The following is a 14,298-nucleotide window of genomic DNA, read 5'->3' on the forward strand; positions in this document are numbered from 1 at the left end:
TCTCTCTCTCTCTCTCACACACACACACACACACACAGACACACATGATACACTCAATCCATTGTTCCAAATACTATGCAGTGCAAGAGAATTAAGTACAATCAAAAGCTCACAAAAGCAAATTTTAGAGTGTGTATTCTCTCAGACTAGTCAAAATTCTAACCTCTCAGATGACAATAAGACATCATGATTAGTTAACATGGTCTAATTAGATCTCATCAGGACTTTGGAAATGCAGACGAACAATCCAAGATGCAGTAAAAGCGATACCATAATTAGTGCAGTACGGTGTACAAGTTCTCTGTCTCATTAGTCTACACACAGGAACAAGTAACAAAAAATCACAAAACGAAGGACTCGTTCACACATGAAATATAATGAGGAGTCAGTCATGCAACTGTCAGCAGCCTGACATTCTAATGCATGTGCTTTATATGCAAAAAGTAGAACATCAAAGGTAGTTTTTCCCCACAAATTTATAATTTATTTATATAGAGATTAAAGAGTATCGTAATAAAAAATTTTGTGAGAGGAAGCAAACTAAGTACCAGATTGGAAGCTGATAAATGATAACAATAAATAAACCTCGATACTGAATTCAACTACAGCAATTGACAACAGGATCCACATCTCTCAACAACTACCCCTCAAGCCACACAAACCACTTTACAGTATACGTATACTTCACAACCAATGGACCCAGAGTCCTAACTAATTTACAGTAAAAACATGTCACCTCTTATCAACTCATACCCCCCACAGACAAATTTATCATGGTCCAGACTCTTCAAGTGAGACTTGAGCCACCAGTATTGCCTTTTAACCCTGGCTGGAGCATTCACAACAATAGCGAAATGTATAGAGACAGTGGCATCACTAGGGTCACAATTACCCCCAAACCATTTAACTCCACTTTCAGAAAATACACATAAAAAGCACAATGTGACAACTATTTACATCTGTGATTCATACTGGCACAGGAAAAGAAAAAATAACCCTGGTATTGACTCATTTTTATTATGAAACAAAATCAACTCCATTTTGTACATGATTCCGAAGCAGTTTGATTTGCTAAATAAATTGAGTATTGAGACCTCCCTGTTTAATTTCTTTCAACATTTATATAAAATAAAACAAACAAAAATTATCTTGCTATGTCCACCACGATTTCATCACATTTTTCAGTATCATCTTAAAATATCTTACAGTCTTCACTTAATTTCACCCCAACATAAAATTCAATTGCTGATTCAAGTACTATGATCGATTCTTTTACAAGAATGATATATATATAATCATTTAGTATTTACAGGCCATGCAGATCTTGCTCACATAATTTACATGATATGAGATGACATTTTCAACAACAGACTCTGAAAAGGAAAACAGTGCTCTCGTTAGATTCTTGAAGACTGTTTACTTACCAATAATGTCTGCTTTATTGCTGCTACCGCTACCCACTGGAGAACTTTTACCTCCATGTCTGTGCTGATCATTTGACACAGAGTCCTGTCTGGCAATTAAGTTTGGATTTGCAGAAGGGTTACTCCCAGCCACGACGTCAACTTTAAGTATTTCCTCATCATTTGCACCAAAGGATCCACAAATTAGACATAGAGCAATGGCAAATGAAAGCCAGTGAGAAAAACCAATCCGTGTCCAAGGTTTCAAAACATAACATAAGCGCTTCATAACACTGAAACTTGTGATGTGCACAAACGAAGCCAATTTTCCAGGAGCAGTAGAGCAAAATTTATGTTGAATTTCCAATTCGAGGAAGTGCACACACATTAAAGTAACATTTTCACCTGAAATAAAAAAGTTTCCAAAAGATTTTCTCTGAATCTTACACAACGACTGCTATCATGCATGCATGACATTTTTGTTGATGTACAAACCTGACTTGGGCTAGCTCAGGATACGAAAATCTAGCACAAAAGGCCAGCTCAATTTCTCAGAACGCTCCAGAAAATCAACTTGAACTCTATTTCTCCGAACGGTTTCCGTTCTTTAGATTAGATTTTTTGGTTTTTGCGCACATGTGTGTGTGTGTGCGAACGTGTATGTGAGTGAGTGTAAGGTGTGAATGGGTGGGGGAGGGGGAGAGAGAGAGAGAGAGAGAAAAAGAGAGAGAGAGAGAGAGAGGGGGGGGGGGGAGTGTGGGGGAGAGGAGGGATTTTTTTTAAAAAGGAGTTTCACAGAGGGCCGGCCGACAAACAACACACAAAAAAGGGAACTTTTGAGCGGGGTCTAACCCTAACTCTTGTGTATAGTTTGGTCAGTGGACCTTGTCACAATAAGTCTGCGGAACTCCTCCCTTTTTTTCTTTTTAGTTTTTTCTTTAAACAGGTGACTAAAAATGCAAAACAGGTTACTGCCAAAGTCAAGCAGTCTTATCTTCTCGCAGTACCTTTTGTCTTTGAGTAAGTCCGGGAACGTTGCCCTAATCACAATTGAAGTATGACAAAAATTTCTAGACTAGCTCTAGAAATTGAATTCGATGCAAAAAAATGCTTCTTCAGTCCTTGCAGAATGACAGAATGAAAGACGCCGCCGAACTCTCCCAATAACAAATTTATCTCGAGAACGAGAACGGAAACCGTTGGGAGAAATAGAGACGCCAAGTTAAATTTGCCTTCCTTCTCTTCTCCATAAATATTTTTTATTATAAAACAATATTTGATCTTAAAAAAGAAAGTGGCTATTCTCACCCGCCCGGAAGTTCTCGCAAGATCAACTCCTCCCCTCTTCTCTCTCTCTCTGTCTCTTTCTGAATACTGTCTATCGGTGTGGACGATCAAATTGACCAAAACAAAGTTAAAAAATGATGTTAAAACACAAAAGTAAATTAATTTGGTTGTCTACAAAGATGCTACGGCTATTTAACTTTTCGAATCGAGCCGAACTACACGGGTCGCCATTTTGTTTTGCCCGGAAATTCTCGCGCTACTCCTCTCTCTCTTTCTCTCTCTCTCCACTGCCCACAGACAAAATTGTACGCTTTTAGTAGGCTACAGTAGTTGTAATGGAACGTTTGTTCACGGCACAGAATTCTACAATTTTTCTGTTATCACAGTGTAGAATTCTGTGGTTTAGGGTGAACGCAAAATTTGGTGAACGCGCACCGGGTGAGAATAGCCACAAGACTCGCCTGCACTATTCTCACTCCGGGTGAGAATAGAGGTGGCCTGTAAATAGACCTCTACCTCCAAGAACCGTGACTCAACATCTAGACCTAGTAGTTAAACTTTCTAAACTAGGGTGGGGTGGCAGATTTCAACTTTTCGATGTTTTATTCAGATTTTAAGGTTAAAATCATGACTAGATCTAGATTCTAGATCTAGAATCTAGATCTATGTGACTATGTGTGTTGTAGTTTGTAGGCTGGGGAAGCCTAAAATACTTGTTTTCTTTAACTTAGAATCTAGTTTTTAAGTTAAGAAGTTTTCCTGGAAGCTTGTCCTGACATTATTAATTACTGAGTAGATCTAGAGAGAAGAGCACTTTTACAGTGTCGGCTGGGGTTGCGGCAGCAGTGGTGCACTCACTTTTTTATTTATATTGATGTTTTCCTTTCTTTTTGTGAAGTCAGTTTGTTGGGGCAGTGTATAGTATAGAGGCCTATTAATGCCTGACCGGCGGCGGCGTACTAAACAATCTACACTTCACTTCCCAGGTAAAGTTATGATTGATAAGAACACACTGAAAACTGTATCTAAAAAAGTAACACGTAAGCCTACCGCTCGCTCCTCGGTGGAACTTATTGATTGCTCTTTGCACTTTCACTTTCCTAAGTTCACTAACCTCTAGGCTAACTAAACCTGCTGAATTCCAGTACTATGGACCAACGGGTCACTGTAAATAAAATAATAAAGGTTACCAATAATAAAAACTTACTCTATTGTAAAACATAAGAACGTGGGAATTTGTTTCAACTAAGATAACTTTCTTCACTCAACACAAATTTACACATCTAATAGTCCTCTGCTTTCATCGGAATCAAGAATAACAAATATATATACCATTCTATCCGTTCAGCTGTTCTTCGACTTTACAACCACTCCGCTGGTCTTTACGAAGCTGAAGGCTGAAGGCCTGTAACCAACAAACCGGAAGGATTCATTTTTATCTCTCAAAGAACTTGCACTCGCCCCGTTTTCATTGGTCGTCAATATCACATGGGTCAAGATGGCTGCCCCCAGTCGTGGTGAGCTGGCGATAGATATACACTGATATTATTTTCACAATCACTAAGGCACTAAGGACTCTTTGTTCGGGAATTTACTTTATTCTGGTTTGACCTCCACTTTATTTTATAAAAATGATAATGCACATCTAGATCTAGATCTAGATCTAGATTTTTTAGATCGCTAGAGAGTATTTCTTCCCATTCATGTGTAGCCTAGGCTAGTCCAGTCAGTAGTCAGTGGTAGATCTAGATCTAGATATATCTAGATCTAGTAATCTAGTGGCAGTGGTAGGCTCGGGCCTTCCAATATTTAATAGAGAACTTCTAAATTAAGTCAGCCTGCCCTTCTCTCTATCTTTAGTGTTAGTTTTGATATCCTTCAGCCATGGCACTGACCCAAGGAACCTAGGCCTATACTGAACACTAAAAAAGTAAAAAAGACCTTGGCCTTGTTGGTTTTCCAGGGTTTTTATGCAGTTGTGATTCTTATATATAGATATAGATCTAGATCTATATCTAGATTTAGATCTAGATATAGATTTATATATGTTAAGTTTCCCATGTTTATATAAATCTTTAATTACATCATGTGGAAGATGGTGCTAACATATACTTGAATAGCACTCTCACCCAGTATCAGTAGCACAAAATATATACCGGGGGAAGATGGCTGAGTTTTGAAAATGTTTTTCTCACAAATATCATACACACACACACACACACACACACACACACACACACACACACACACACACACACACACACACACACACACACACACACACATTTCTGTCAAATTCCTACCATTTACTTAGTGTTCACTTTTTTGTTTGCTTTCCTGTTCTCAGGTGGTGGCCAGAATGATGGTTGGAATGATCCGCCTATGTTCCAGTACAAAGCAGCCAGTTCAGCTTCCCCTGCTGCTCGGACCCACCTCAACAAACGCGTCAGTTTCCCTTTGTTCTCAAACCCAGCCCCTTCCAGTCCACATGCTGAAGGTTCCAGTGGAACAGGTGTGTTCTACTTGATGGGGAAACACCCAAAGCATGTTTTATAACAACAAAGAAAATATAAATACATACATGTTATGCTCAGCAAATCACTTTTAGTAGTATTTTTATAGAGTAAACACACCAAAACACACTGAGCAGAGGAATAATAATCTTATTTTTTACTGAGTTCAGAGACTAATGTGTTCAGCATTTTGTTAGCTTTTTTTTGCAGGCATTCCTTTTGTTGCTTTTATTGTTGTTCATTGCTCAACTTTCAGTATTAGTATCACTGTACTTTTACTTTTTGCACACCTTACACACATTCTGTTTTCTGCTAGTACTGCTTTGGTATTTGTTTGACTGCTTTTACAATATTGAAAAAAGTGCATTTTGTTTATAGACAGGTTTAGATATTAAAGTTTAATGGTGAATGAGGTGAACAACAAAAGAAAAACTGTAACAATTTTTGCAGTGAGACCAGAGGTTACTCTTTGCAGGATTTTTGTTTTGGAAATTAAGTTCTTTTTTCAATTGTTATGAGGCCATAGCAGGCAAGTTCCAGAGCATCATTCTGGCTGACAGAACTATGAGTGTTTGTCTGTGTAACATTCCTTCTTGAAATTCAGTTAATCCACCACCAGCTTTAGGGCAGTTTGCTAGCTTGACTTACTCACAGAAATTTAAAGTAAGTGGTTGGCAGGTGTTCTAGTGTGGTTTGCTCCTTCTTTTCTATCAAATACTCATCGTCCTTAACTGTCCTCCTTTTTTGTGTTTGTTACTTTCATGTAACACCTCTAATCTTCGGCAGTTATAAGACCTGACCATTTTGAAAGTGCCACAAAACTTGTACTAAAACTAAAACGAAGTTTGGAGTTTTGAATCAAAGAGGGTCCCCAAGTTTTTTTTTCTTTCTTTCTAGAATATTTTTTTTCCTGGTATTCTGTGAGGGTATCAGATGCTCTTCTTTCAAAGTGTTTCATTCCGTGTGTTGGGAGACCAAACTCTTAAGTGACTACTTCCCTAACTCCTGTCTTTTTTGTGTGGTTTGCTTCTTCTTTCTTATCAAACAGGTATTGTCCATATCTCACCTCCTTGTTTTCTTTGTATATTACGATTTAAGTAATAATGCCTGTTATCTTCTGCACATTGATAGTGTTGCAAGTTCCGTTAAACTCTTACTAAACATGTATGTTGCTGTCCAGTAGCACCTGTAATTTATGACACAAGTATTATGTGAACTAAATGAGTTGCAAGTGCCATTTTAAGAAAACTCTTACTAAAACTAAAATTTGTTGTTTTTTTGTCCGGTTTGTTGTCTAGGGGTGCTTCTCAGCCCAAAGGACGGCCCCCCTCGGCTGCCCCCTGTCCAGATCCTGCCTCCCACAACCTCCACATCTGTGCACCCCCCAGTGCCTGTTCTGGTGCCCTGCATGAGTCCTCCGATCGACCCCAGTGCCCTGCCTCCTTCATTCGCGTCCGCAGGTCGCGACCCCCAGTTGTCTGAAACGTTGCCAGAGTTGCTGCAGCGGTTAGAGTTGGACTCGGCTGACTCCCTGAGGAAATATACAAAGAAAGTCCTGCATGAAACACTTGATGCCCTTCAGGATACCATTCAGGTATTTATATGTAAAGATGAATATGTGTACAGGAGGGTGTCTTTTGAGATTTGAATAATGAGATAAAGAATTAATTTTTTACATGTTAGATTCTGAGAAGCACTGTGTCATTTTCTGTGTGTGTCATTAAAATTGCCAATTGATTCTATTGGTACTGCTTTATAAATGTAAGAGTTGACATATGTGCTATATTCTTTCTGTATTCTGTAATGTTCTTTCTTGTGGCTTTTGTTACTTGTGTGTTAGAAGGGTAGTTGGAACACAGCTCCTTTCTACTTTTGTTTTTTTGTTGTTGTTTTTTTAGACTTGGGGGGCAGAGGACACTGTTTATTAAAATGTCCGTTATAAATGCTTTGCTGGTTTACTTTTTTAAAATAACACTCTGTATTAGAAGTGCTGGTAGGTAAATGACTCCAGCTTTGCATTTTATGACTAGCATTGTTCATTTTATTACTGCCCTCTCTTTAACACTCTTGAAATACTTCAAATGAAACAGATGTAGGGGGGGGGGGGGCTCCAGTGGTCAGATAGTTACTCGGCGACATGTTTACAGAGAATGTCAGTGCAACAGCTGTGAGGTGTGGGGTCAAAAGGGTGTGTCACTGAGCAAAACACAGTATGCTTAGTTAAGAACCAGGACTCTTGATTGCCATGACTAGCGCCAGTGTTCTTTTGTTTAAAATTTTAGTAGCATGCTATATTCATTGTTATACATTTCACCATGGGACAAAGATGCCTGTAAGGTGTTGAAGGGTGCTCTGGTGTGGTTATTCTCCATCTTTCTCATCGAACATCTATCCTCTTTATCTCTCCTCTTTCTTTTCTTTGTATATTTGTATATTGTAATCCAGTAACACCCAATCTTCGGGACTTTTATATGACTCGATTGTGTTGCATTCTTACTTAAACAAAAAAACAAAAACAATGATACCTAACTGTGTAAATAGTGTTTTGTGTTTAAATTATATTGGAATTCTGTTTTATCACAGGGTAGATCTCGGGAAGACGTGCAGACTCGCCTGGGCCTGTTAGATGATCAATGGAGGGATGGGAAACTGTCTGAGCCAGCCAAGGTCAAGCTGGGCTGTCTCGCCACAGGTTTGTCCCCTCTGTTGTGTCTGAGGAAAGGTGTGAATTACTTTTCAGGAAACGTGTCAATTGCTTTTCAGGAAAGGGGTGAAATGCTTTTCAGGAAAGGAGTGAAATGCTTTTCAGCAAAGGTGTCGATTGGTTTTCAAGAAAGATGGGAATCTCGTTTCAGGAAAGGTGGGAGTTGTTTGTCAGGAACAGTGCTTGCCCGTAGTGTACGGATTAGATCAGTAAATTATGTTTGGATCATTTTGTTCCAGCAAAAGAAGAGCTAAAAGGGAAGAGCTAAAAGGAAAAAGCTGTATGTCTCATTAATCTAGTCTTTGGTTTCTGTCAGTGATTTGTGGGATGCAGAAACTGTATTGCCTTCGTTTAGCCATGTGGTGGAAAATACTGTTTCATGTATTCACAACTGACCTTTCAACCAATGGCCAATTGGTGTATATGTCATGGGACTAGATTTCGTTGGTTAATGCCCTTTAGAGTAAATTTTCCAGGAGTAGCAAAAAGCTGATTTGCTGCTGTTTCATCACGCAGCAACCTGGCAGCCAACGGGTTGGTCGAATTTATCTCTGACGTTTTAGAAGCATTTGTAGTTTAAGTTCAGATTTGGCCTTGCTGAGTATAGGAAATGAATAATTTACTATCGAATCTTCAAATAAAAACATGTTGATATTTTGGGCGGGGGATATCCTGTCTTATCACAAAGGTAACATGAAAAATCAGATACCTAGAAATTAATTGCCATGTGCACACGTTTGACTGGTTTGAGCGTGTCTCCAGTAATTTATTTCTTTACCATCCATCAGTTGTTTTTATCTGTAGTGCTATATTCCCAGCCCTAGATAACCACCATTATGTTGATGTGCTTTTCTTTCTTTTGTTCAGACAAATAAGCAATTGTAGGCACAAATGTGAACCGCTTTGAGGAAACCAGGAATATGTTGCTAAACTGCGAACCGAGATATCGGAAAAAATAGTCGCTGTAGTCAGTTCTGGTCGATTTTGAGTTATACGTACCAGGGGATTCCCCAACCATTTAAGTAAACAATTCATTTTTTTTTTCATTTTGCATTCAGATGTTCAAAAGCTATAATGGTGTAACTTTAAACACATTTTTCTCAGTTCTTACTTTCCCCCATTTTGTTACTTTAAAATACATTATCTCACCTTTTTGAAAAGATAATTGAAAAATTTATTGTGCCTAATAATCAGGAAGATCACAGCTGTCAGAAAAGCACAAAAACTCACAAATGTCCCAAGAGGCGACATATTCCTGATTTCCTCAGACCGACTCACAAAAGATCTAATACGTCCATAAACACAATTCTGCTGTACACATCTATCTGTTTTATGTGCCGCATAACCCCTGTTTATTTGCTTTTCTCCTCCAGCTGTGAAAAAGGAAGATTTGAAGAAAGCAGACAGCTTACACCTGGCCCTCATGGTGGATCACATTACTGAGGTAGGGAACCACAAGTCTAATATATGCCGAAATAAGACTGCTGTTGCACAAGATTGGTTTTTACTCTAAGATATAAACAGTGTTAGTGAAAGATATATATATATAAATTGCTGTTTTTAAAACTGAATTTTTACTCTAGACATTTTTAGATGCTTCAATCATTTCGACTCACAAAGCAAAATCAAGCCATGCTATGAACTATTGTGAAAAAAAACATCTTGTGTCCTGCATGCTCATATGACCGTGTGCAGTTGCAAGCACCGTAAAACACTTACCAAACTGCTATTGTGAAGACCCACATTTATCTCTGGCTCCTTCCTCTTGCAGTGACAACTGTCATCCTTTTCTTTCCTCTTTCTTTTTTGTGTTTGTCACTCCTTTGTAACGCTTTCCAATCTTCGGAACTTATATGACCTAATTGTGTTGCAAGTGCTTTAAAATGCTTACCAAAACAAAAAACAAAGGATATAAATTGGATTCCCAAGATGATTTATTAATGCCAGAATGTACATGATACAGCCCTAGTTCACTCTGACAGCGTGTAGTTGGCGGATGCTTTCGTGTGGTTTACTCCTTCTTACATATCAAACATCTATCACCCTGATCTCTTTCCTTTTTTAAAAATGTTTGTTACTTTTTTGTAACACCTCAACTATATGACCTTATTGTGTTGCAAGTGCCATAAAACATTTGATAAAACAATACCACCCTTGGTCTCTCCTTTACGTTCTTTTGGATCCTTGTGGATTCTATGTTTCGGTTGAGTGCTTCTACATTGCTGACGTGGTTGAGGACCATGTGCTTTTAGTTTTTTAAAGTTTTAGTAAGAGCTTTACGACACTTGCAACACATTAGGGTCAAATAAGTGCAAAGGTTAGAGGGGTTACAAGAGAGTAACAAACACCAAAAAAAGAAGGAGGAGAGATAAGGACGATAGATGTTTGATAGAAAAGAAGGAGCAAACCACACCAGAGCACCCACCGATCACCCCTAAACCGTGTGCAACAGCTGTTTCTGTGCTTCTCCAGGTGAGTCAGTGGATGGTGGGGGTCAAGAGAATCATCAACGACCTCAAGCTATCCCGAGCCCGACGGCCACCCGTAGCCGTTCCACAGCCGGGGGCCACCGAGGCAGTGGGTACGGCAGACGCAAAAGAGGGTTCAGAAGCTGGGTCTGCCGATGTGTGCCTTAACACGGAAAAGTTCTCCGGCCTGGAGCCCGTTCTCATGCCCGAGATGTTAGTGCCGGAAAGTCAGGGGTCTTCAACGTTCGAACTGCAGCAGGGAACCTCAGCAGAGCCCTCTACCGGGGAGAGTTGATACACATGTCTTTGTTCTTTTTAACCCGCATGCATGTTTCCAAAGTCTGTTTATTCTAAGGTGAGTCATGTCTGCTATTTTTCAACCAACTGTGACACAGTGACAGTGATGAACCGTAAAATATTACACTTCGACACATAAATGCTATTGTGTAATAGAATTAATTGCAGGTGAAAAAAAAATTATTTATATCACAGAATGCCAGAGTGTCAGATATGATTCAATTTAATTGAATTAAATTTTTTTCTTTTAAAAGAAATTAGTTTTTTGGTTTTTTTAAAATCGTGAATCCGTGTCACCTGGCAATGCAAGCTGAGTGACTCACCTTAGAAAAAGCAGGATGTTTGTTGTTGTCGGCCACTCCGTCCGGGGTGTGTTCTGCTGGTCACGACACCAAGAGCTGTCTTTGCTTTGAAGCTGTCTGTCTGTGTGTGGCACACTGTCCCAGTGCTTGAGGTCACTTGTGTTTCTGTCTTTTCGTGCTTGTTTGGGATTTTGGGTGAAGCACAGCGCTTAACACATGTTAACCGCTGAGGCGGTTCTAAGAGAGAAGTAGGTCAAGAAATGACTTTTAGGCTTAGGTTGGTGGGTGCTCTGGTGTGGTTTGCTTCTTCTTTCCTATCAAACATCTATCGTCTTTATCACCCCTCCTTTTTTATGTTTGTTACTCTCTTGTAACACCTCTAATCTTCGGCACTTATATGACCTTATTGTGTTGCAAGTGCCGTAAAACACTTACTAAAGCTAAGACTTAGGTTGTTTTCTTCTTCATCCTCGGGTATTGAATCAGATTCTTAGATGATGCCAACTGACTATTATTTGATGGAACAAGAACAACTACATACTTATATATGCTCCTCTTAAGTTCTTTTTTGAGTCAAAGGTAGCATGTAGTCTGTCATCGAGAGGTATAAACTTTTATTGCCTTCTGAATTATGACGAATGAAAATAGAGATATATATGAAAATATTAATGTTACGATCGTAACCTATTCTGCTAACATGTATGAACCATTTTCTTCATAATAATGCTGTTGAGAGTATGCAGCTGCCTATCATGACAAATTATGTTACCAAGAGCGGATGTTTACACATATTCTAACAGGAAGCTGATTTGCATATATTTACTTGGACCTTTTTACTTTTTTCCCCTTACTTATTAATGTAAGCTGCTCATAATTTTGCTAAAACCCTGAAAAGATTACCCCTCTGCTTCTATGTATTGTTCCCTTTAATGTACCAATCTACTAACACTAACGTGATTGGAGTGTGAGAAATGTGGGCGAGTGCAGGTTCATTCGTAGGGTGCACAACTGTTAATGAGTGCGACTGTAACTTTTATTATTTTCATATGTCAAGATGCGTCTTGATTTATTGTTGGCTTACATATAATATATTATGTTTACGACATTTTACACACTTGTCGGTGATATGTCATGTTTGCTTTTTAGAAAAAAATGTTGACTTGCTTGTGTTTCTGTGTGACTGTGTGCATGTTTTCATTGTGCAAATAGGATGTTTGCTTTTGTAATAACCATATTTCACATTGTGTATTTTTCTATATTATACGTGTGTGTAGGAGGAACAAGTTTTTGAACACCAAAAATCAGAATAACATAATACACTCCCCCCCCCCCCCCCCCCCCCCCCACCCACCCAAAGTAATTGTTAAAACTTCAAGGCAACAAGGCTCATACCTCATACAGGGCTGAGACATCAGTGTATGAGATCTACTGGCATTGAAGTTATGAAAGGGGCAGCTATTTTAATTAACTGAAGTCCGACATTTAAGTAGCGGGGTTTCTTGTAATTCGAATTGAAATAAGTTCCGTTGTCCCTTCCTGAAAAAATGTCAAGAATGTCTTGTGTATTTTGTTGTGTTTTATTATTTTCTTATTCTGTTTTATTATTCTCTTGTTCTGGGAGAAGAAGTCAGGCAGTAAATGAGAAGTTAGCGGAACTAGTGGGTTAAGTAAGTGAGAATAGATTACGCCTCGTTGTAATGGAGGAAAAAAAGCAGCAGAAAATTATACTTCCTTTTTTAGTTTCAACATCTTGTCACTTTGGAAAGGTATCAAGCAAAGGATGTATATATATATATAATATCTTCAACTCAGTGTCTAGAACACATGAACTCTAGTTGTTCAGTTTTCTCATGAAGAAAAAAGTTGCTGGGAAAGGTTTGTTTTAGTTCCCAGAGAAAAAAAAAGCCATATTTTCTGCTATTTTAGTATCTCAGGTCTCTTTTAAAAGTTAAAAAAAATATTTAATTAAAGCTTCTGAAAGGCAGTATGTGGGCATGCTTATGTCAGCCACTGATGCTACTAAAATTAGCTTGCAGTCAAAATGGAGGAAAGAAAGTAAATAAGTATTTGGAAAGCAATACCAGAGGGAAACTTTTCCAGTGTGTTTATGTCGCTGTTCACTTTTAAGTATGAATAATTGTGCTTAATCGCCACTAAATTTCAGTCCCAAATACAGAATTATAGTCATGATAATGTAATTTAATAGTTTGTTATGATTTGACATTTCAAGTGATATTATTCTTTTGTTTCAATATAATCCACCCCAGTGATTCTAGTCAAGGTTTAGGCCTCTTGTGAATAAGACCGGTTTCTCACTGTATGGGGATTTTCTTTAAACCTTTTTTAAAATTTTTTATTGATAAAGTAAATTTTAGACGAATATGGATTTAGTACATTGTAAAACATTGTGAAATTCAGTAGACTTTACCCTTACACAGGTTCTCCCCATTTAGTGGTGATCCTTGAAATGTAAGTCATTGTCTCCTCTTGTTGGTGGGCGGCAGGTGCTCTGGTGTGGTTTACTCCTTCTTTCTTCATCTGTCGTCTTTATCTGTCCTCCATATGTATGTTACTGTATGAGGGGCTGAGATGCAAAACCTGCTTCATCCATTTTAGCACTTTTGAGATAATCAGCTTTTTTTTAAATGCTGCTATACACACGAACATGCGTAAAAAGATTATTTTTTGGGGCTTTTGTGAAGCATGTGTTGGGTTTTGGCCAAAAACACATTATGCATCCGATAGTCGATCACTGTGCACTCATAAGCGAAAAAATCTTGATTTTTTTCCCCAAATGTCGCTTACCAGGTTTTGCATCTCACCCCCTCATATATAAAGTAAATCCTCTAATCTTTGGCACTTATATGACCTAATTGTGTCGCAAGTGCCATCTGAAAACTCTTACTGAAAAAACTGTCTCCTTTTGTTTTCTTTTGTGGGTGACGTCAGTGCTTCACAGCTGAGACCTTTGAGAGAATTGTCCTATTTATTGGGTATGTTTGATCACACTATTTATTCTTTGTGTTTGTGTCGTTGGACTCTTTATGGATGGTTGGTGGGAGTTCTGATGCTGTCCTCTCAGTCCAGCTTCTTTTCTGCCCTTTTGTAGTACCCAAATCTGTTCCAATGGGAGTAGGTGGGGTGGTTAGGGGATGTCAGTTTTGTCAGTTTTAAGTCCTACTTCATTACTTTACCTCTATTATTTCTGTCTGTCTGTCTGTCTGGGTGGGTGCTCTGGTGTGGTTTACTCCTTCTTTCCTATCAAACATATATCGTCTAAATCTCTCCTCATTCTTTTTTGTATTTGTTACTCTTTTGTAACTC

At 38.5% G+C, this 14,298-nt stretch overlaps 2 protein-coding genes across 3 annotated transcripts in view; one reads left to right on the plus strand and one right to left on the minus strand.

The window, feature by feature from the left end:
* Positions 1-4,179, minus strand: part of LOC101848429 (stromal interaction molecule 1) — a gene marked incomplete at its 3' end in the record, with an annotated part of 68,018 nt that extends 63,839 nt beyond the window's left edge. Inside the window, 2 exon segments of one of the 2 annotated variants that reach the window (XM_013081993.2) lie at positions 1,425-1,808; positions 4,023-4,179. In XM_013081993.2, the coding sequence (XP_012937447.1) occupies positions 1,425-1,791 (367 nt within the window). 2 annotated transcript variants of the gene reach the window in all.
* On the plus strand, positions 4,120-11,323 carry LOC101862576 (steroid receptor RNA activator 1). Its single transcript, XM_005097421.2, has 6 exons — positions 4,120-4,207; positions 5,038-5,202; positions 6,502-6,797; positions 7,787-7,895; positions 9,281-9,351; positions 10,380-11,323. The coding sequence occupies exons 1-6, from the start codon at positions 4,189-4,191 to the stop codon at positions 10,668-10,670; spliced, it is 951 nt and encodes a 316-aa protein (XP_005097478.1). The 5' UTR covers positions 4,120-4,188; the 3' UTR covers positions 10,671-11,323.
* The last annotated feature ends 2,975 nt before the right edge of the window (positions 11,324-14,298 follow it).

The sequence above is a fragment of the Aplysia californica genome, unplaced genomic scaffold (assembly GCF_000002075.1).
Source record: "Aplysia californica isolate F4 #8 unplaced genomic scaffold, AplCal3.0 scaffold00154, whole genome shotgun sequence".
Lineage (NCBI taxonomy): Eukaryota > Metazoa > Mollusca > Gastropoda > Aplysiida > Aplysiidae > Aplysia > Aplysia californica.